We start from the raw sequence: 20,878 nt of genomic DNA on the forward strand, positions 1-20,878 counted from the left end.
AGGCCTGACAACTAGGGCATTTTTATGCCCATTCAGTTTCCTTTTGCTGAGGCAAGTTTATCTTAAAACACTGCATCTCCATCAGAAATCTTTTTTACACAATTCAGTATTGTGTATTTGCATGTGTTAGATAGCTTTCTTAGTGATTATAGCTTTAAAATGCATTATGCAAGCAAGCAGATAACAATCTATTTTCCTTACTAGCATGGTATTTCCATGAAGAATTCCAAATCAAAATAAAAAAAAAATTATAAATAGGTTCATAGAGTACTCGTTATAACAAAATAATTCATTATCTTAAAAATAAGTGTATTTCTAGAGGAAACAGCCTGAAGGAGAGACCACTGAGGATTTCTAGCATAGCAGCTACAGTGAAGAAATGAAGCCACACAAGCCATTTCATTATTCATAGGAATTATCTTTACCTCAAACAGCAGGGATGTCACCCTGAATTACACATGGAATCAAGCATGCTGGATAGAAACCAATCACTGTTAAGACTTACAGAAAAAAAACCCACATTTCCATTATTAAGAAAAACGAACAGTTTTGATTAATGACTTGTATTAGCTCAAGTGATTGTGTGACTTATATGGCAATTTCTTCTTTTATTATTCTGGATTCTTGAATGGGATACATAAATTTACAAATATACAGAGTGCTAGATTTAATGCCTCCCTGACAAGTGCTCAGATAAGCCAGTTTAACACACGAGGATGTGCTGACTGACTGTTCTGGTTTTAGCATTACTTTTTAAAAAAAACGCACATCAGGCTCCAAAATTGCAATTGCCTCTCATTCATATATATATATATATATATATATATATTTCTTGACTAACAAATATATATATATATATATATATTTCTTGACTAACAAATATATATATATATATATATATTTCTTGACTAACAAATATATATATATATATATATTTCTTGACTAACAAATATATATATATATATATATTTCTTGACTAACAAATATATATATATATATATATATATTTCTTGACTAACAAAAGATTAGGGAGTACTAAGTGACTGTTTTTATGGCTAAGATCACACAGTGCATGTACAGCAGCACTAATAACTGTATTAAGGCTTTGTTTTGATTTCTCACTATACAAAGACAGTACCCTCCTCCTGACACTGCCTTTCAGGATTATAGCAGTAAGACTATTTTTGTTTTTCCTAGTCAGCCACTTGAGTATGAAGCAAAATCAGCCTTAAAATCCTAGCATTGAGTATTGCTGTGCACATAATCTTGATCCAATGTCATCTTTCACTCTTAAAACTACTTCAGAACTCCCAGTTGAAGATCATTCCAGTCCTTCCCAGCATGACTTTTCTGGCTCTTTGCTGGTGAATGGCTTCCTCTGTGTCATTGCCTCATCGCTATGGATCTTCTGCAGACCTCCCTGCCTCTGAACACCCTGTGTTCTTTCCGTTACAGGGTTTTGTTTGTTTTGGTTTGGTTTTAAAGGTGATCCTTTGCACACTGTCTGGTTCTTAGTTGTCTCTAGCCTCAGACACAGGTAAATCTGTAATACATCCTATTCCTGTACTCCTGTCCCTTGCCTTTTCCAAGCCCTCTAGCTCAAATTATAAGATCTGGGGAAAACAGCATTAGATTTTGTATTGTTTCCCTAACTTCTGTATTCTGCAGTCTTGGTTCTTCCGCTCAGAAGGGTCCCCTGGTGAGATCTATTCACAGTTCTCTAAGGAACTCATATCAGATTCTATTTTTCCTCTTGACTCTGATTTTCTGGCTTTCTCAAGAATGTGCATATTTTTCTGCCAGGACCTTCAGGAAATTCCTGCAGATTTTCTGCCAGAAGTTGCTTCAGGAAATACTTGATGATGTCTGGTTTCCTAAATCTGTATTTGATAGTTTCACTTGCTACTCTGTCATCTTAATTAGGTACCTTTATGAATCTGAATCCACTTTATTCAAAAGAACCATGACTTTTTGAAATGACACAACAGAAAAGGCTGAATACTAAGTCTCTAATCACCAGATTGACTGATTTAAACATATTCAAAGTGTTTCATATTCAAAACATTTTCAGTTTTATCTTACCCCTTCAAAATATCTATACTAAGCTAAGTCTGTTTACATCCATGATCTACCTGTTCTTTGCTCAGACTGCCTAATTATATTGTATATAGGCTTGAGTAAAACCAGCATATGAACCAATGTGGGCAAGTACAAATGTAGACTTCTGTTGAGTTTTTACGTATGAGTATCATAATGGTGAAAGAGATGCATAGAAATATTCTATTTTCTCAAAGCTTGTCAGCCAAACCTTTCATGACAAAACATCCTTGTGGTTTGGAAGGTGCAGTTGAACCAGCTTAAACAAGTGCATGAGAAGACAGGGAGACTTTTTTTGTAAGCTGTACATATGACATAAACCATCTCTGGTAGCAGTTCATCTAAAGAAGTTTCAAATGCAGTTTGAGTAGGTATTTCTTTTCTGAGTATGAGTAGATGATTAAGAATTCCTCAGAGGCGTTTTCATTTAAACCAAAAAAAGAATATTTTCTCAGTGCTGTCAGTTGTCAACAATTGTCGGTGTTCTTTCCTAAACATAAGGATAAGAAAAAGTGGTGCATATCTGATATGTGCAGAGCTGGCTCCTTATTTGCATATTACCAAATCTTTCAGCCCTTGGTTGGACTGTTGACATGATGTGGCGAGTGAATTGAAACTAGAGAGATGATACTTTATTTCTACTGAACAAGCTACCTGGGCTGGTTAAGAAACAGCCACTGCTGCTTCCTTAGGAAGCATCTCTGTTGTGCAGCTCTGTGAGACATATAGAGGGATTCAGTGCACACTCTTATCAATCATCATTCTTGATAAAAGGTTGGATACTCCTACTAGTAAAGTCCTATTATATCTTTTGTTTAAGTAACCTTAAAATAATAATTACTACTTTTGTTTCTATTATTATAATAATATAATTACTATTTTAAGAAAATAATGGAATTTCTGTATACCATGTCCCGAAGAAATGCTATTTCTACAAAGATTTAGCTTTTTTCATGCGTCAATATTGGAGCCTCTTCACTGTAAAGAACTAATAATATAGTAGAAGGAATTTTCCTGGCCAAGAATTTGATTTTTAAAAAAAAAGGGAAAGAAGAATATGAAGACTGAAGTTTGAATACTTTTATTTGTTTAGGACTGTCATTACCAAAATTTGTAAAGAAGTTGTGGTTTCTCAGCCTATGATGACAGCCTCTAAATGCTTTTGTTCATATCATATAAGTCTGTGTTTATTAATTTTTTATTGACTTCAAATAGAGTTTCTATGGGCTAACAATGTAAATTACCTTTATCTGAAAATGTAACATTTTTGTTTGTTTACTTAGGAAGGGAATTCCAAGTGAACAAGTGAAGCAGGCTGACAGAGAACAGGCAAAGCGCATGGTCTACTCAGTAGTTTATGGAGCAGGTAGGCTTTTGTACAAATAGGTCTGCAGTGGATTTTATTTTATACTTGATGAAGCTGCTATTTATTCATAAATTATACAAGTGCACCATGTTTCTAAAGATAAATGCAATTCATCTTTGAGTATTATATTTCAACATTTATGAAGTATCATTAAATAGTGTATTCGGTATGAGAATTGTCAAAATGGCATATACTAGGGCTACTCTAATTTTATATTTCTTTGCTGCTAACTGAAGTGTTTGGCTTTAAAATAGATATTAAAATAGATATAGTTTAGAATAGATAGTTTTGAATGGACTTTATATTCCATCAGTATATAGACAGACATAGAAATACCTGCAATGAACTTAAAGTTACTCCAGTATTGTCTCAAAACAATGGATCCTGGTGTTCCATTTCTCCACAACTGCAGAGGACCTGCAAAGAAACATTCCTAGAAACGGTTTCTTCAGTCCTGTCTAGGTTGCAGATAGCTAAAACTAACTGAAGTGAAGACATTCTGTGTGCTTTCCAAAACTGCCTGCCATATTTCAAATCACAGATGGTGCCCACCTTTTCTGATGCATAACTTTAGCTGTTCATACATGTTCAGAGTTACCTCTTCTGGGAAAAGGTACTTCATCACCTGCATAACAGCTTTCATATATTTGCTTTAGTGAGCAGCTAACTAAGCTTTATGCAAGTCATCTGGAGAAATTTAAAAGCAATAGAGAAGAGCTAGGAAAACGCCTCCAGGAAATGACATCTCTAGGTGGCAGGCTCTATTCAGCCTAGAGGGACTTAAAACTATGCCCTGGATTCTAGGGCAAGAACACTTTCTAGACCACCTTTTGAACCTGAAACAATTGGCGTTGACCAGTCAGTGATCTTTGAACCAAATGCAGAGTTAGCCAAGTGCATTGAATTTAGTGGTTAGGGCATTGAGCTGGGAAGGAGGAGGGGAAAAAAAAAAAAAAAAAGCTTCAAATTCAGGCCTCCTGAATATCTTATTTTACATATAGATATGTGTGTACACTTGTACATTTTACATTAAGCTATGTTGCGTTTTAAAACCGAAACTAAAAAAGGCTGGGTCTGGGAGTTGAGCTTCCTAAAATGTGGATTCAGTCCTTCACAGTCTGAATCTAGAATCCAGTCTCCCTTTCCAGCATGAATGCTTCGATCCGTAGATCAGTTTGCAAGAGGCAAGCATTAGCACCCTTGCCCCTTGATGCATACAGCTGCTACACATTTTCTCCTGGCTCCCTTCATTCTCAGTGGGACAGGAAAATGCCCAACTGTGAATAAGAGTGACTCACCACCTTTCTGAATGCCCTTGTGTATGCAGTCAGCAGAGAAAAGGAAACGTCCAGATTCCCAGGCTGGAGTCTCCTTTGCTGGAGCCAACATTTGCTATTCTTGCAAGAGAGGATCCAAATGATTAGATTAAGCTGATGGCATTGGCACTCCCTTATCTGCTCTGAACCTGCCACTGAAAATTTCAGTGCCATTGTGCTTTATTTAGGTACCTCCATTTATTTGTTTGTGCCCTATCTCTCTCAAATGAGGGTCATTGAAGCATCTGTAAAACAGTAAGATATTTCCATTTAGTGCCAGTATGCTTGGACCCTAATTAAGACATAACACAGAATGATGTTGTAAATCTATTTAAATGGACACTGGGTATACAAAGAAAGAAAAAATGATACCTCAATTTACTGTACTAAATTCTACACAAACTTTCAAACTTTTCCTCACTTCAAAAGACTGGTAACTTTTTGTAAGGAGACATTTTACTTCTTGTGTTTCTCCTGGGATTAAAAAATACAGAACCAGTCCCTGAGGAATTTATCTGTATAATGCTTACTAGATTCAAGGGAATCAGTAATAATAATTATTTAATAAATAATAATCTTTGATTTATTTGTTTTCTGTTAGCTTTAGATTTTTCCTTATTTTCCAGATCTTTTCTATAATCTCAGAGGACAAAACATAGTCTAGTAAGGAAAGATGACTGTCACCATGCCTAGAAACTGGTACTTCAATAAATAGACCCAATATTGAGAGGGATGTCAGTATTACAGTCTTTTACTTGATCTGGAGCAATTCGGTTCACCTGTTTACAGTCATCTTGTAAAGTAGAGCAAATACAGCTAAAGTCTCTGTAAAATAAGGGATTAATTCTATTCAACTTCAGTACATTCAAATCCTGAATTATACATAACACGGAGGTATATCAAAGTGGTTAGATGAAAAACAGAGAGACTGATGATGGTATTTTCAGTTTTGAAATAGGATATTACAGAATGGAGAACATGAACCTCATGGGCTGTTGCTAACAGCTCTTCAGGCACAGAGAGCTCGAGGGGAGCATTGCTTGGCACGGCATGAGCTTCCACGTGTCCAACATGTTCTGACAAGCTGGGTGGCTGCACAGACCCTCTCTTTGCTCCCCATAAACTGTATTTCCTAGGAACCTTTCAGACTTTCTTACTACTATTGCTGTTTAATTTTCTGGCTATTTTTTGTAATATTTTTGCCTGTATATCAATAGTTCTTTAGATGGAAAATGTGGGCAAAATTAGGTGTTGCAGTGCTGTAATGAAGCCACAGCAATCTCCTACCTGCTAATGATACGCGAGTTAGCAGCTAGATGCGTCATTTTTTGAACAACAAAGAAAAAGCCCAATTAATTAGACATCAAATGAAAGTGCAGCCCTGTGTGTTTAGCTCTTAGCTCAGCTAAGAGGCATCTTAGATGTGTTGCGAATTTCCTATTCTAGCACTTAGTCCAGACTGGTGTTCCTGGATCTCGGTACAGATCCTGACATGACTGAGAAGAAAATGCTACAGAGTTGTCCTGAAATGCACATCAGGCTGACAGTGATGGCATTTAGGTGCCTGAAATCTTCTCTCTTTCAAAAATGCTGGATAATTTCTCTTGACAGTATTACTGTGGCAACAACTATTTTGTGTTTGTAATGCCTTGAGACGTTGCCTCTCAGCTTATGTTATATTCAGAGCAGTGCTGTTTTTCTCTTGCTGTGTAGCTGACATAAATATATCTGTCTTTCAAACCTCATCTGACTAACATTGATGTGTGTTTTATTTTTTACTGGAACTATTTGGCTTATAAATGTGTTTAAACTGTAGCTCTCATCTTATATTTTCATACTCTGGGAAACTGTCTTCAGCATTTTTCCATCCTGTCTTTGTCTTATAAATGCTTTTATATACAATATAACTTATATTGTGCTACTATACCCTGTCCAGAAGCTATTATTCCTTTCTCCAAACACTTCTGTTCTTCCTTTTTCAGCACTTCTATCTTAAAACTTGGATGCAGTTTAAGGTCCAAAACCTTTAGGCACAGGACTGTTGGAAATCTGTGTAACTGAGACTCCTTAATTAGACCAATTTGTTTGATTATTTCAGCCATTCAGTTAACCTATAACTCTCCAGTAAACCAGTCAGGCTTAAAGTTAAGTATTTGCCTTTTTGAAATATGGTTGTAGTATATCAAATCCTTACTCTTTTGTAGAAATAAATAGTTTAATAGTAGTCTACTAGTTTTGGAATATAATGATGCTACTTTCTGTGCACTAATAGATTAGTGGATATCTGTACTGCTTTATTATGCACTAGGTAAAGAACGTCTTGCTGAATGCCTTGGAACTACTTCTCTTCAAGCCAGTCAGTTTATAGATAGTTTTATGCAAAAATACAAGAAAGTTCATGAATTTACGAAGATGACCATTGAACAATGTCGAAATAAAGGTGAGTCAATGTCTTTAAGAGGATTTCTGTTTACTGATCAGTACTGTGCCATAATAATAAAGACAGATTCAGCTCAGCGAAAATTCAGGTATTTATGGGACAAGGGAAAAGATGGAATAAGCCATGAATATTATGTAATTTCCTGGAGAAAGAACTTGATCCTCTTTTAACTCTAAGAGGAGGAGGTAGTTAAATCCATTGCTACTTCATTCCAGGTAGTTATATTTATTGCAGACACTCTTATCGCTGCTCCTTGGCAAGAAAAGCCTTCTTGTCAGATGTGGTTTTCAGTGTGAGACACTCATTTCTGAAGTTACTTTCAGATTTTTGCAAAGCAATAATTAGCCAGAACTTACAGTGAGAGTGTAAAATAGCAGATTACATGTTAACAGCTGTTGCGTGTAAGTAACGCAGCACCCTGATGGCCTGAGACCTGTTCTAGTTAGCACAAAATTCTTAGTTCATGTGGTAGCTTGAAAAGGTTAGAAAGATCATGAGAGATTTGAATGTTGCTGATTTGAAGCAGTATCTGGTTTTGCTGCAAGGTGATAGCAATGTGATTCTCTGGAGAGTCTAAGATAACAATTTTCATGGAGCTGGTGAAAGGATATGTTAAGGGTGATTCCTAGGCTTTTTAGCTGTTTGCTCTTTGTCCTCAAACCTGAGCAAATCATTACACATTTTTCCTAGCAATAACTGGAGTTGTCCAACATGTGTAGCTGTCATCAGCTTTCACTCCTGCTCTTCCTTTCTGCTTCCTCAGAACTCTGAGACTGGCAGGGAGGGAGCTGGATGGTGCTGAGTCCAGTCTGCCTGTACACCAACGTGGTGAGAAGACTGGACATCCCAACAACCAGATGTTAGTTTGAAGTGTGAATGAAAATTACACCTTTCAAACAATTCTTTACTGTTAAGCATCTCTTCATAGCCTAATTTCCTAAAGCAAAATGCTTCGCGTTTGCCCTTTTTGCCTGCCTTTGCTTGCTAGTGCCCTACCTGGCCAACCATTTTGAAACTGTGGGGCAGTTTCCAACAAATTTGAAAGAAGGGCATAGTCTCCAAAATTACTTTCAAAAGTGTGAACAAGCTATATCTTGTACTGTCTCTGATCAGTTGAGGATATCAGTGGGATATGAATGTTCTCTGAAGAAATAACCATGCAACATCTAAGTATTTTTGAAAAGCTCCATTTTCACAAACCATATTAAAATATTAAATTGCATTGAGTAACTGCAAAAATATATAACATATCTCTGAAGTCTAACTTTTAGTCACTGAAAGAAATGCTAATTTTTATATAAATTTCTCAAGGTTATGTGGTTTCCATAATGGGCCGTAAGAGACCACTGGCTAATATCAATGCACAGGATTACAAACTGCGGACACAAGCAGAGAGGCAGGCTGTCAATTTTGTTGTTCAAGGTAAAAACTATCTACCTGCATACATATCTACATACATACCTAACTGTCTGTTTTTTGATGCTACTAGACAATTAGTTCCATAATCTCAAAAAAATGAGTGATGAGTTCCATTTTAAAAGGCAAATTAAATGATGTATCCTAGCTACTTTTCAAGCTGCAGATAAGCAGTGTCACAAACATCCTGCTCAGTAGCTACACATAGGTATGGATACAAACTACAAATACAGTAAATTATGAGAAGTAACCATTCGTAACGGTGGCTCTGCGGGCTGCCTTGTGCTCACTTCTCCTGGGTTTCCATCCAGCTGGCCAGGTGCCACCAGTGCTCGAGCTGACCCAGCGAGCGCTGCTCGGTGCGAGTGCAGCAGGAGCGAAGCCGCTGGGGCCTCTCATCGGGTCCTGCATTTCCATCTGTCCAAAGAGCTCCGAGCTGAGGCACAACTATCACAGGATAGTCTGCCAGAATCCGCCTGTGCCTGCAGCACGACCTGCAATAATAAGATTACAGTACTTCATTGCAGGCTCAAATAAGGGGGAGGAGCACAAATCCGACAAAAATCTGCTGGATTTTTTTTCTTATTGAATATTTCCCAGGTCAATAGTCTTCAGGAATGTGCAGCATGATATTTCAGTCATGATTCAACTCTAGCTGAATCTGTGGAATAACTTATGTATTTTATTAAGGTATTACTAAGCCTGAAAGCTATTACATTTATTTGGTAGAGCTCTTCTTTGGTAGCTTGCTGTTTTGTAAGTTCCAAATACACTGGGAAAATAATTATATCCACCAGAGTCACATGGAAAAAAAAAAAAAGATCTGTCTGGTCCATTATGTTATTTTATCATGGTGACATGAATAAATGATTTAAAAAAGAAGGATTGTAGGAGCAATTTTTGAAAGGACCTTTTAAAAGGATTGTATTTCAGAAAAGCAGAATCAGAGTACGTTTCCTAATATATACTGTAAGAATTAAACTTACAAAATTGCATCAAAATCAATCAGAAAGGTCCAAATATTTTCTTTTAAAATATTTAAATATCTTTCTTAAAAAAATTAGAAAAAAATCCTTTTGAAAGTTACATTGTATTTTATTTTCAGTATTTCACGAAGAATGCATAGTAGTATTCTATATGTATACATATGCAATACATATGCAATATATATTTATATATTGGGATGAAACATTCAATTTTATAGTTTTATTCTCATAATCACTAAAAACATTTCTATTTGACCTTGACAGAAAGATCTTTTCTTACTTTGTATACCAGTGAGTCCCTATTTCTGATGTATTGAATCAATCTGACAAGTCATTTGCATCAGAAAACTATAGTTAACTTCTGGATACATATTTTCTGTTTTTAAATTAACATCTAAGTATTTAATTTATTATTTATTAATCTTCTTAAAATGTTACATCAATTGACTCTGCTAGTATGGTCAGTGCTAATATTTCAAAATCTTTGAACATCTTTTATTGTTATGACATGATTCTATTAAAGTATGTTTTCCTTTTGCATGCTTTAAATTAAAAGCAGATCACTTTCTTTTGTAGGATCTGCAGCTGATCTTTGTAAAATGGCCATGGTTGAGATTTTTACCTCTGTTGTCATTTCTCCAACTTTAACAGCCAGGTTAGTGATTAATGACTGTGAAATGTTTAATTTTAAAATTAAAAAAAAACACATTGAAATGAAGGTCTTTCTGTCGTTTTAAGCAGCTGAGGAAATACTATATATACCTCTGACTCTTTTAACAAGCAAGGACTTGTGAGAGGGTATTATATATTTGAAGTTATAGCTTTGTGCTAAAATGGGCTTTTTTTTTGTAAATCTATCTTGACATGATGAATTACCCTTGGGGCCATTTAAACTCCGTCAGATCTAGTTCAGTGGTAGTTCAGGATCTTTGAAATCAAGCCCACTGATCATATCCTTCCTGTATTTTGAGTGTATTGTATAATGGCAACTGAACATTCAATGGGCTGGGAAAAAACAGGAATCAGGAAACCAGTACTCAAGTTAAATAAATGAACATTTTTTTTTTCATCTTGTGTAGATGGCTTTCCTTTCCTGAAGAAAAGTTAGGTCATCACGATGCTCTTGTGTCATGACTGTGCGTAGCTGGGTGAGAGATCACAGGGCATCCCGGAGCATCAGACACCACCAGCAGAAATTCCTGGGTCTGGCTTTCCTGCAGAGGAAAGCTGAGGGTGCAGACAGACAGTCAGCATCACTATTTGCCATGATAGAAAGATGCTCTGAAGGCAAATGTGCAGGACCCCCCTGCCAACTTCTTATTTTTTGTAATACTGTGGTGTACAATCAAATAGAACATTAATTTTTGCAGTTGGACTTGGAATAAAAGCAAAGATGGCAGGTAATGCAGAAGAGCAGTGTTTCTCTTTTCATCTCTATGATGAAATTATAAAAACCTGGGCGTAACAATCTTGAATTAAGGACTTCATTGGGAGTTGGAGCGCAAAGTGTCAGGGTTTCGCTTTCCAAACATAGCTTGCAATTATGTTTAATACATATCACTATAACCATTTACACCCAGTAACACTGTCTTATTTGTTCAGTGTAGTATTTCAAAATGTATTTGATAATTACAAATATAAATTGTGTTGGTGTTCAATGATAGAACCATTCCTATGCTAAAACCAAAACTTACTAAAAAAAATAAGGTGTGAAAGAAAGAGAAAAGAGATGGGGGGAAAAAAGAGAGAAAGATGGAAAGAAAGAGAAGGTCCTCTAATCTGAATCTGGAATGGGAAATAATTCTTTGGAGATACTGCATGCACTCAGTGATACCTCTGTGCATTAAATACCATATGATGTACTGTAATATATTGCACTGCCTTTTGGGCCAGATTCTCTGCCCTGGTTGTAATTGTTGAGTGAACACCCGAGTTGAGTGAAGAGGCCCAAATCTGTGGCCTGGTTGAAAACTCCTTTCGCAGGCGTCGGTGAGCCCAGATCAGCACCGCGGCCGCTGGGGTCCAGGGCAGAGCAGCCAGCAGGCTGCGCTGGGGAGGGCTCGCGAGGTGCTGGGAGGGCAAGCAACAAACCCCCTTCATCAGGTCCTGGCTAGCACACAGATCTTCAGGTCCAATAACTAGCTGTTTTTTGAAAATTAGGGAAACCCAAAGCTTTTTGCAGCTAATGCCATGTCTGCAAATGCTGGTGGATGTTTCCTTCTCTCAACAGAAAATTTTACTGTGGTTGCTCTTTTAAAGAGTTTGTGGCTAATAGGGCAACAGGCGTGGTGTTTTTCATGCTGAATTCCCTGGCACTGCAAAAGGAGAAGTGCTGTACAGGACACAAGAGTATTGTGGCCTTTGCTTCTTAGTCTTGCTAGCATAAGTCCCACATCTTAGAAAGACCAAGACTGCAAGGGCATTTAAAAGAGAGGCTGCTTTAAACTGGGATTTTGAACTCCTGCCAGCCATTAACAACTGGATGGCTTGCTGAAGAAGAGCCTTTAATGGCTCCTTGCTGTAACATTTAGGAGATAGTTAAGAGCTGGGTTTGTCAGCAAAGCACAAGAGCGTTAGGCATCCTGTGGACACTCACCTGAACAGAAGCTAGTTCAGGATCCGAGAGCATCGCTGTGGTCTCAGGGCAGTGCTGGAATAGACCTTGAATATTTGTGTCTCTGCTCAGTTGCTTGTCAGTCACCAGGTGACACAGAGTTATTTTTTTTTTCAGTGGTCTGTTTCTCAGTTTTCTTATCACTAAAATTATGGTAGTGATCCTAAGATCCTTTGTAAAGCACTTGGAAAATAACGTTAAAAGGAAGTGCATGCAGAATCAGTGCTGCTGTTGTAACAGGGGGAATTCACAGTAGCACTTCCAAAATGAGAATACAATCAGTCTCCTATTATCATCACAACAGACTGTCATCATTCCAAAGATAGCATGTTACTATCTTTTCTTGTATCTTCGTCTCCCTTTAAGTATTTTTCCCTATTAGAACTTCTAATTTTGGAAACAGGGTTTTCACTTTGAACAATATTTCAAAGAGAAATTGCTTTTATATATTTACAATCAGCGATGGTTGCTTGTAGAAGACAGGCAAATAGTAGCTAACTTTTTTTAAAAAAATTTCCAAGGTAATGAGACAAAATGTTAGCTGTTAGCCACTATTTGGCTAGACACGGGTCTTTCAGTTTTTAACATTAGTTTACAGGTATGTTTACAGCCTTCTTCACTGGTAAAGCTACATACAATTAGCTTATTTGTAAATTGTTTTAATGTGAGCAACACCTGACCCAACAGTATCTAGCTTAGGTTTTTCTGCAACTAATAATCAGTAGATTTTCAGTTACTGTTTGCACATATGATATTCCATCTGGCAAGTAGTGAAAGGAAATCAGGTTACATCTTCATGAAGATCAGTCACAGAGGCCTCAGGAATGAACACCAGATTCCAGCGCAACCGAGCAAAGGCTCTTCAGACAACTGGCAACATCTTTTTTCTCTTCGTGTTTGTTCACCTTTTAATTCAAATAACAGCCTCCCAACTCAGGCTGTTGACAATAAAAATCAATTGGATGCGTAGAAATAATTTTGCAGAAAAAAAGAAAGGTAGCAATAACTGCGGTATTTATAAGGACCTGATAGCACTGTGGGTTTATTGAAAAGCATCAGTGCTCAAATCTGTGCAGTTCACATGACACTGCTGAGACACCAAAATGATTTCTTCAGACTTCTTCCATATTGTCCACATCTTTGTTAGATGCTGGTTTGCAGCTGCTGGCCAAGTTGCTTACTGAAAATAAGCTGCTGACATATAAATTATTCAAGGGGCAGCTTTTACCTGTCTGATGCAATTCACCAAACCTCCATACAGCGTTTCCTGCAGGCAGATGATAACAAAGGCACTTCTGAAGTGTGATCAAGGCATACAGTAGCAGCTGAAGGAAAAATTCATGGGGTTTATTAAAGCATAGCGGTGCTCAGTGAACTCAGATGGACAATTACAGTTATTTTCAGTGTTTAAAACATTGTTACAGTTGCAGATCCATGGAAACTTGGTATGAATTAAGGATACTGGCAACTTAAGGAAAACGTGCTGTCCATATAGATACCTATTAAAATTATTGCTTTGTAAGCTGAAAATAAAACAGACGTTCTCTGATGTCTTTATGATGCTACATGGGCTTCTCAGCAAGCTTTCAGTCATTAAAGATGATAATATTCCAACAGCATGCAAATTAAATTGAACAGGTCTACAGAAATATTGAGTAATTTGGCATGAATCCAACCGTTCTCCTTTCTCACCCATTTGTTGTTCCTACAGCACTGGACCTGTGCCACAAACACAGCTTTGCTTCTCAGCATGGCCAGAGCCTAATTAAAGAAACAGGTTCAGCGACAGGCCAGATATAAGTAAATGGTCATATAAGGAAGAGCAACTAGTATGTAAGAGGAAAACGCAAAATCTTATTCTTGGTCCCAACTCTATGTATATATACATGTGTAATACCAAACCTGCAACATCCATTGCTATGTCTCTCTCAAAGAACAAACACTTTAATCAGTTTAATGATTTCTGAGCTGCTGACCTGTAAATGCAGGCTGCTTCTGCACAGATAGCTGAATTAGCAAGGCAGCTCCCTGGTCAGGCTGGGAACAAGCACTGAGTTAGGTGGCCTGGTATTTTTCTGACCCAAGTCGCTTGACAAATCTCAAGTTGCTCTTTTGTTGGTAGCTTCAGCTTTAGTCACACATGACAAGAGCCTAGGAGCATTTGTATAAAGTGTGTAGGGATTCGACTATTAGTACTTTATTAAGTGGTATTTGTTTTTAGGCTTGTTCAAAAGGACATACTAACAAGACCAACTGATTAATTCGTAACTCCAGCCAAATATGTCAGCTCCTTAGTGCTGCTGCTATGTGCAATGGTTTTGTTTAGTTCTGGGAGTAGATCTTATGTCCCTTCATCTGTTTCTCAAGAAATTAAAGAATTGTTTTAACTCTTGTTTCTTCTGTAGCAAATATCTGGGATTTTCAAGTAAATGTTTATTGCTCCCCATTGCCCCAATTTATGGTTGAAGATCTGCACAGAACTATTAATTCTAGCAGAAGAGTTAGCTTTTATCCTTGGCCTGGTAGTGGGGAAATAGAAGGAAAAGATCCATGCTTTTCATGCTGCTTGAGGGGAGAATCAGGTTTCTGTTTCACTCTGTGTGCTTTTGTTTCACTGGCAGAAGGAACCATCTTAGGCCATATTGCTGTTCTAGAAATCAGTGTGAGCTCTTCACAGCTGCTCTCCCAGTCCAGTGCTGCTCTTTGCTGTCCGAAGAGCCCAACAAACACTGAATTTCTAGGGCTGCTGTGCCTTAGCAAAACCATTTCCCTCCTCCTCAAGATGTTTAATATGCTTGGTTAATGTCCAGATGGTTAATATCCATTTATATGGATTATTCAGCACAAATAATACTTTATAAATTAAAACACTTCATAAAAATGATTTTTACAGGTCACCTTTTCATTTTGTAATAAAACACTTTGTATCTATGTGAAAATTCTTCTCAGTTTCCTGTTCTTTGTGATATAGTCACCAAGAAAACATAAATCTCACAATTTAGCTGATTTTTTGTGGTTAAAATGTCATGGCCTTTGTGATTTTTCTTAGGGGAACTGTGAAAGGAGTAGCTTAAAGTACACTCAGGTAACATCTATGCAGGCATGATATATCTTAAACTATACCTTTTATAGCATTAAAAATCCTCATACATGCAGATTCAAGAGAGACTTGAAAAATATACAAAAGGTACAAAATTATCTTAAGCTGTTTCTTTTTTTTATGGTAATTTAATAGGCATCTTTCCACTAGAATTTGTGTACTTTGGGGGGAAACTCTGCATCAGTTAAATAACAAGTAGTGCTTGTAGTATCTAAAAATATATGCGTATAAATATAGAATGGGAGTGTAGGGAACAGAGATTTCTAAGAAGAACTGGATCCAACATTCATCTGGTCCATTATCACCAAGTGTGGTCAGTAGCAGAGGCTTTAGGAGGAAGGTGTAAGATTTGTAGAGAGAGCCTGTGCATCTGCAAATCTTCACCTTGCTCTGTGATTATAGGAGTGAGTCTAAGTTCTGAAAAATGAGACTTAAAAGTCTTCTCCCCAAATCATTGCAATTACTTTTCTTTAACTTCTTCATGAAATCCATAGATGTTATGTGGCTGGCTCTTCTGGCTTTTTCTGGAAATTTGTTTTACTACACACTTCGCAAAAAATATTTTCTTTTATTAAATTCGAATGTGGTAAATTTTGATTTCTCAAAACTAAAAATAAGTATTATCTTGTTCTTGAGTTACAGGACAGAGAACAGAAATTCCCTATCTACTTTTGATTTATAATTCTTGTATATACCTTTTCCTATTGTTTTGCTTATTTGATTTCAAAATCATCTTAGTAGTTTTGTCATTCTTTCTAAGCACTTCCTGGCTTTTCTGCTCATCTGGGATTTTTTGAACTTATGGTTATATACAAAGTTTTTAACTGTAAGCTCTCCTAACTGCAATGTTGCAGTCCCCTAGTAAGCTTCAATTTCAAAATGAAAAAATATAAAAAAGTGATTTGATTAGTTGGATGCTTATTTTATTCATTAAAATGTGGGTTCACATAGAATGGCAGATAAAGATAGTAATATTTGGAATGTAAAATCTGGTGCTATTGTTGGAAAATGGTATTAAAAGCAGTGATCACGACATAGTGCCATTATAAATAAAAAGAAAACTATATGTGAAAGAAGAGGACTGATTCTTTAGGTAATTCTGATCATTCTCGTGCTGAGCGATTATTAACAGCTTTTAAGAACTAGTGTGCTTTTGGTTACATTTTTATATGTACATGTAGTTTTAATTTTATCTATATAAAAATCTTAATTGTTAACATTGTTTTATGCTCTTAAGTAATATTTTGTAGGATTTATTAATAAGTGGATTTTCCACTCATTCTTTGCTAAGAATCCTATGTTTAAAAAAATTCTAATTAATTCTCAGCATATTGCTGAATTAGAAAGAAGTAATTTTTCATGGAAAGTCTATAGCCGAGCACTCTAGCCCAGAACCAGATGGCCTAATGGTTGCACACCTGTTTATCTCTGAAGCTGATAGGAAGCATTAAGCACCAGGACATAGGGAAATCTTAGACTATTTTAATCTGGACTCCGCAGCTTGGTTCTTAGTCATTAATTCCTTATTGTACATGCGAATCAGACTCTATTATTTAAGGCTTCCCACTTATCCTATATGAAACCTCATTTAAAATTATTTTCCTTTCAAACTCTCAAAGCGGCCACCTCAAAGTGGTGTGTGAGATCCTCTCAGATATATACTCAGCACCTGTGGTTTAGTCTGGCTCTCATCCTCTTCCTTTGTACTGCCTGTGATGAGCTAGACCTCCCGTGGGAGTTCGAGGAAAGCTGGCAGGGACAGTTACTGCAACGCACTGCGCTGGAGCTGCCGCGGTGCCCGCTTCCAGACTGTGCACGATTCATTAACCTGCCCTTGGTCAGCCTGGTTTTTGTTTCGTCAGCTCAAAAGTCAGGTGCTTTTCATTTTGTAGTAACTACATGTAGACCAGTGTAGAAAACTAGACAACACTATGTCTGAGGTATGTTGTTAACAGCAGTAAAAATCTCCCCATGACCCAAAGAAACATATTTAAAAATGTAGAGGGATGTTCTCTCTCAACAGCTTCCAAGTATCCCATGTAGGTACATTAGGAGCTAGGATCTCTACAAAGTCATTTCATAGAGCCGGGGTCTTCCAGGAGTCACTTCAGAATGTGTAAGTTAAAACCTCACTTCATTCCTTGACTATAGAAGGAGCCTAAATTTCCTTCGTATGAGTATCTCTTGGCACGTAACTGCATTAAAACAGAGATTCTGTAGCATATAATGTCACAGAATTCTCATTTACAGGTTAGACAAAAGTTGCTTCCTTTAATGGTAAAGAAATACCATTGCTGACCACTGACATGATGGTAGTTTTGTTGCAGTCAGTTCAGTAGAGTCCCTCTACGCAGTGCATTGCAAGCAGTTGTGGAAGATCTTGCAGACTTGTGCTTTAGAAAACAGAGGTCCAGATCTGGCATGTACTGCTTTGCAGTAACGTCCAGAATCTTAATTTGTGCTTATGTAGGAAAACAGCTGGCCTGCTCCTTTGAAAAGTTGTCCTGTACAGAGGCATGGTGAACACGGTGAAAAAATCTCTTTAGGACAGTTTTTTGTGGCATATCAAGTCAGTTTTATGGTTATGATACAGTAATGATAACTGACTGGATCTTTGAAGACCTGAAAGATAGCTAAAAACTTAATTCTCTTTGCAGTGGGCATCTAGTATCTTCTGCCATCCCTAACCAGGGTTTAATCCTTGTGTTACTTCATAGCAAACTGGAAGAATTATGAATGTAGTGTTTAAGAGAATTAGAAGGATTTTCTTTTTAAAATTCTATATTGCAGCACAGTAGTTTTATAAGGATATTGTGTGCAGGGTACACTAAACTGGTACCAAAAGCTGTGTTTAAACTGGTGTTCACAGCAGTGCTTCAGCATTTGAGAGTGCATGTTGTGGCTCTATCCACATTCCACGTCATGCTCAAACTCTGATGCAGGACATATTTTCCACAAGAGGAAGTTACATGTGTACTGGCCAAAAATGATCCCTAATATTCAAGCAATCAGTAAAATAATCAAGGAAATATTACCATGTAAAGCAAAGGTATTCTTATAATCTGTAGTAGAAAAAGAATATTAGTCCCTACTTGACTTGCAGTCCTTAATCCTGTTTACCACAGGTTTTAGCAAGAGACAGCTGTAGGAGTTTAGTATTGCAAGATTCCCTCATAGCAGAGATGAGGCAATCAAACTAGTAAACAAAAGCAAAAGTGATTTTTCCACACATTTTCACTGAAGGGGTGCTATTGATTTGTGGCACCCACTGAAGTGGGGAAAGCTATGAATTCTGAACCTACAGATTACTCTGATCTTTCTCTTATTTGTATGGATATCACATTGATGCCACCTGCTAGGTGCAGAACACTGCATGAGAATGTTATGACTAATAGCTCTGCAAAAATGCAGGAGGCCTTGAACTATAAACCTTTAAAAGGAGAATCTGTGATGTGGCCATAAGAGGCAAAAGAAAAAGATCTGAAAGCTTAAAAAAATCTACCTTGTTCAATGAAAAAGAGGAAATAGTATGCACAGATTCCCTTGCTTCATACTGGGACATCATATTTGTTATTAGTTAAACAGGTAATAATTTTCATTTGGTAAAAACAGGTAATAATTTTCATTTTAATTTTCATTTTTGAAAATGTGTTTAGAAATTCTGATTTCTCAGACCTCATGTCTCTGAGATAAGAATCCCCACTTTCTGAGTGAGATGAGACATGTGCATCACTTAGCAGAACAGAGCTAGAACGAGGACCTGCCAGGATAATTCTACTTCTTTATTTTAACAGACACAGAATGTTGTCCTTAGCTTCGAAGGAGAGCTTTTAAAACTGGGCAGATGCATTTATGCAACTCCACGTAGTTACTAAACTAACTGTGGGCAGTATAGTTGGTTGTTAGTGTATGCTATAGATTCTGATCAACACTGAGAAACAGGAAATTTCAGCCCAGATGGACAAGCAAGATAACTGTGCTGTTTTCAGTACATGAACTAGAACAGACAGAGTGGGGTCAGCTCTTTTGGGCTGTTTTGAGTTCAATTTCCAGGGCTTCCAGGGGGTCTCTGTCCTGCATAAGGTATAACTATATACAAGTAGCTCTCTCTGGTGTAAACCTGGTACTCCTGAAGGCAGTATTACTGTTAGCATTAGAGGAGGTGGCAGTGAATGCAATCCTGAGCGTCTTTGAAAATCCAATTCTTTTTCCTCCATTCCCAAATCCTCATAAATTGATGACAAAAAAATGATGATAAATTCTTCTAAGAAAGAACTGTTCCTTGCTAAATACTGGGCCTCTGATCCTGACTGGAGGCATGGCACACTACTCCAAATAATACAAACAATAACCAGTATTTCACATTTTTATTGCACTGGTTTAATCAAAGTAAATTATTTTCACTTGTTCCACTGATTCACAGTGTATACAGAGGTTTTACTATTCACGGTTCTTTGATTTATATCTTTTTGCATGTCCTTTGAATGATTATGAGGAATCTCTTGCTTTAATTAATTTACTTATATTGGAAATAATAGCTCCTCATGTAACTGTATTCTCTTGCTACAGATGATCCTGGTCCTTTCATCTATTTCTTTTTGTATCCTGTGTCCCAATTTCCTATTTGAAATATGTTAATCTGTTTCACTCTGCTCCTGACTGTGGTGTAAGTGACTAATAATTTAAGATCTATTATTAGATCTTACCACGCTGTTAGTCAATGTCACATTGTAATTTAAAGCAGTGTGAAACTATCTTAGGAAATTTTCCCCAAAGCTGTGGAAGTTGTAAGGAGTAACTATACTGATGCTTCAGCCATTTCTAAGGAATGATTTACTTGAATAACTGCTAGGTACTAAGAAAAAGCAGCAGGGGACATTTAATTTAAATGTTATATATGAATTACAGAGCAATTCAGAAATAGGCGGTAGTGTTTTGTGACTTAAATCCCCAACTACAATAAGAGGTAATGTAATGTACCTAGTAGGAATACAGTCTGATATTCTTCTTACCTAAGTGAGATCCAGATTTACATGTATTATATCAGTTCTGCTTTGGACATGATTCAATCAAATACATCTATCACTTCCATTGTAAAGGTGCCTTTGCATGCAAGGCAGTAATTTAGGGTGCTATTCCTGGAAGCACTGAACAATTAGGAAACACTCCATACGCAAGAGACCTCTACATAAAGAACTGACACAGACAAAGAGGAAAACAATGCAGCAGTAGAAATTTGTTGCAAAACAGCTCTGACTGAAGTGCTTTGGTAGGTTAACTTGCATGGGTTTTAAGATGTTACTGCTCTCAGCTGTATATTCTGTTCTTCTGATGAAGACTACTGTCCTGTTAGCAGAGGCAGCAGATCAGGCTGCATGTGCACGTTTTCATTCCTTAGCCTACTTTTTGTCAGCATGAGGACACTTTGCACTTAAGAGAAAGTGTCTTTCCTGGACAGGACACGTGTCACCAGCCTAGCCTACCGCAGAGGGTTATAGGAACCAGTGAGCCACATCCTCGTACCACTGACCTCACCTTTATTA

The 20,878-nt window shown here is 37.1% G+C and overlaps 1 protein-coding gene across 1 annotated transcript in view; it reads left to right on the top strand.

Moving 5' to 3' along the window:
* Positions 1 to 20,878, top strand: part of POLN (DNA polymerase nu) — a 76,277-nt gene that overhangs the window by 43,740 nt on the left and 11,659 nt on the right. Inside the window, exons 18-21 of the mRNA XM_088540064.1 lie at positions 3,381 to 3,463; positions 7,088 to 7,219; positions 8,531 to 8,641; positions 10,198 to 10,276. Of these exons, the coding sequence (XP_088396190.1) occupies positions 3,381 to 3,463; positions 7,088 to 7,219; positions 8,531 to 8,641; positions 10,198 to 10,276 (405 nt within the window). The remainder of the gene's footprint in view (positions 1 to 3,380; positions 3,464 to 7,087; positions 7,220 to 8,530; positions 8,642 to 10,197; positions 10,277 to 20,878) is intronic.

The sequence above is a fragment of the Tinamus guttatus genome, unplaced genomic scaffold (assembly GCF_059628265.1).
Source record: "Tinamus guttatus ecotype Peru unplaced genomic scaffold, ASM5962826v1 Tinamus_guttatus_pri_ptg000052l, whole genome shotgun sequence".
Classification (NCBI taxonomy): domain Eukaryota; kingdom Metazoa; phylum Chordata; class Aves; order Tinamiformes; family Tinamidae; genus Tinamus; species Tinamus guttatus.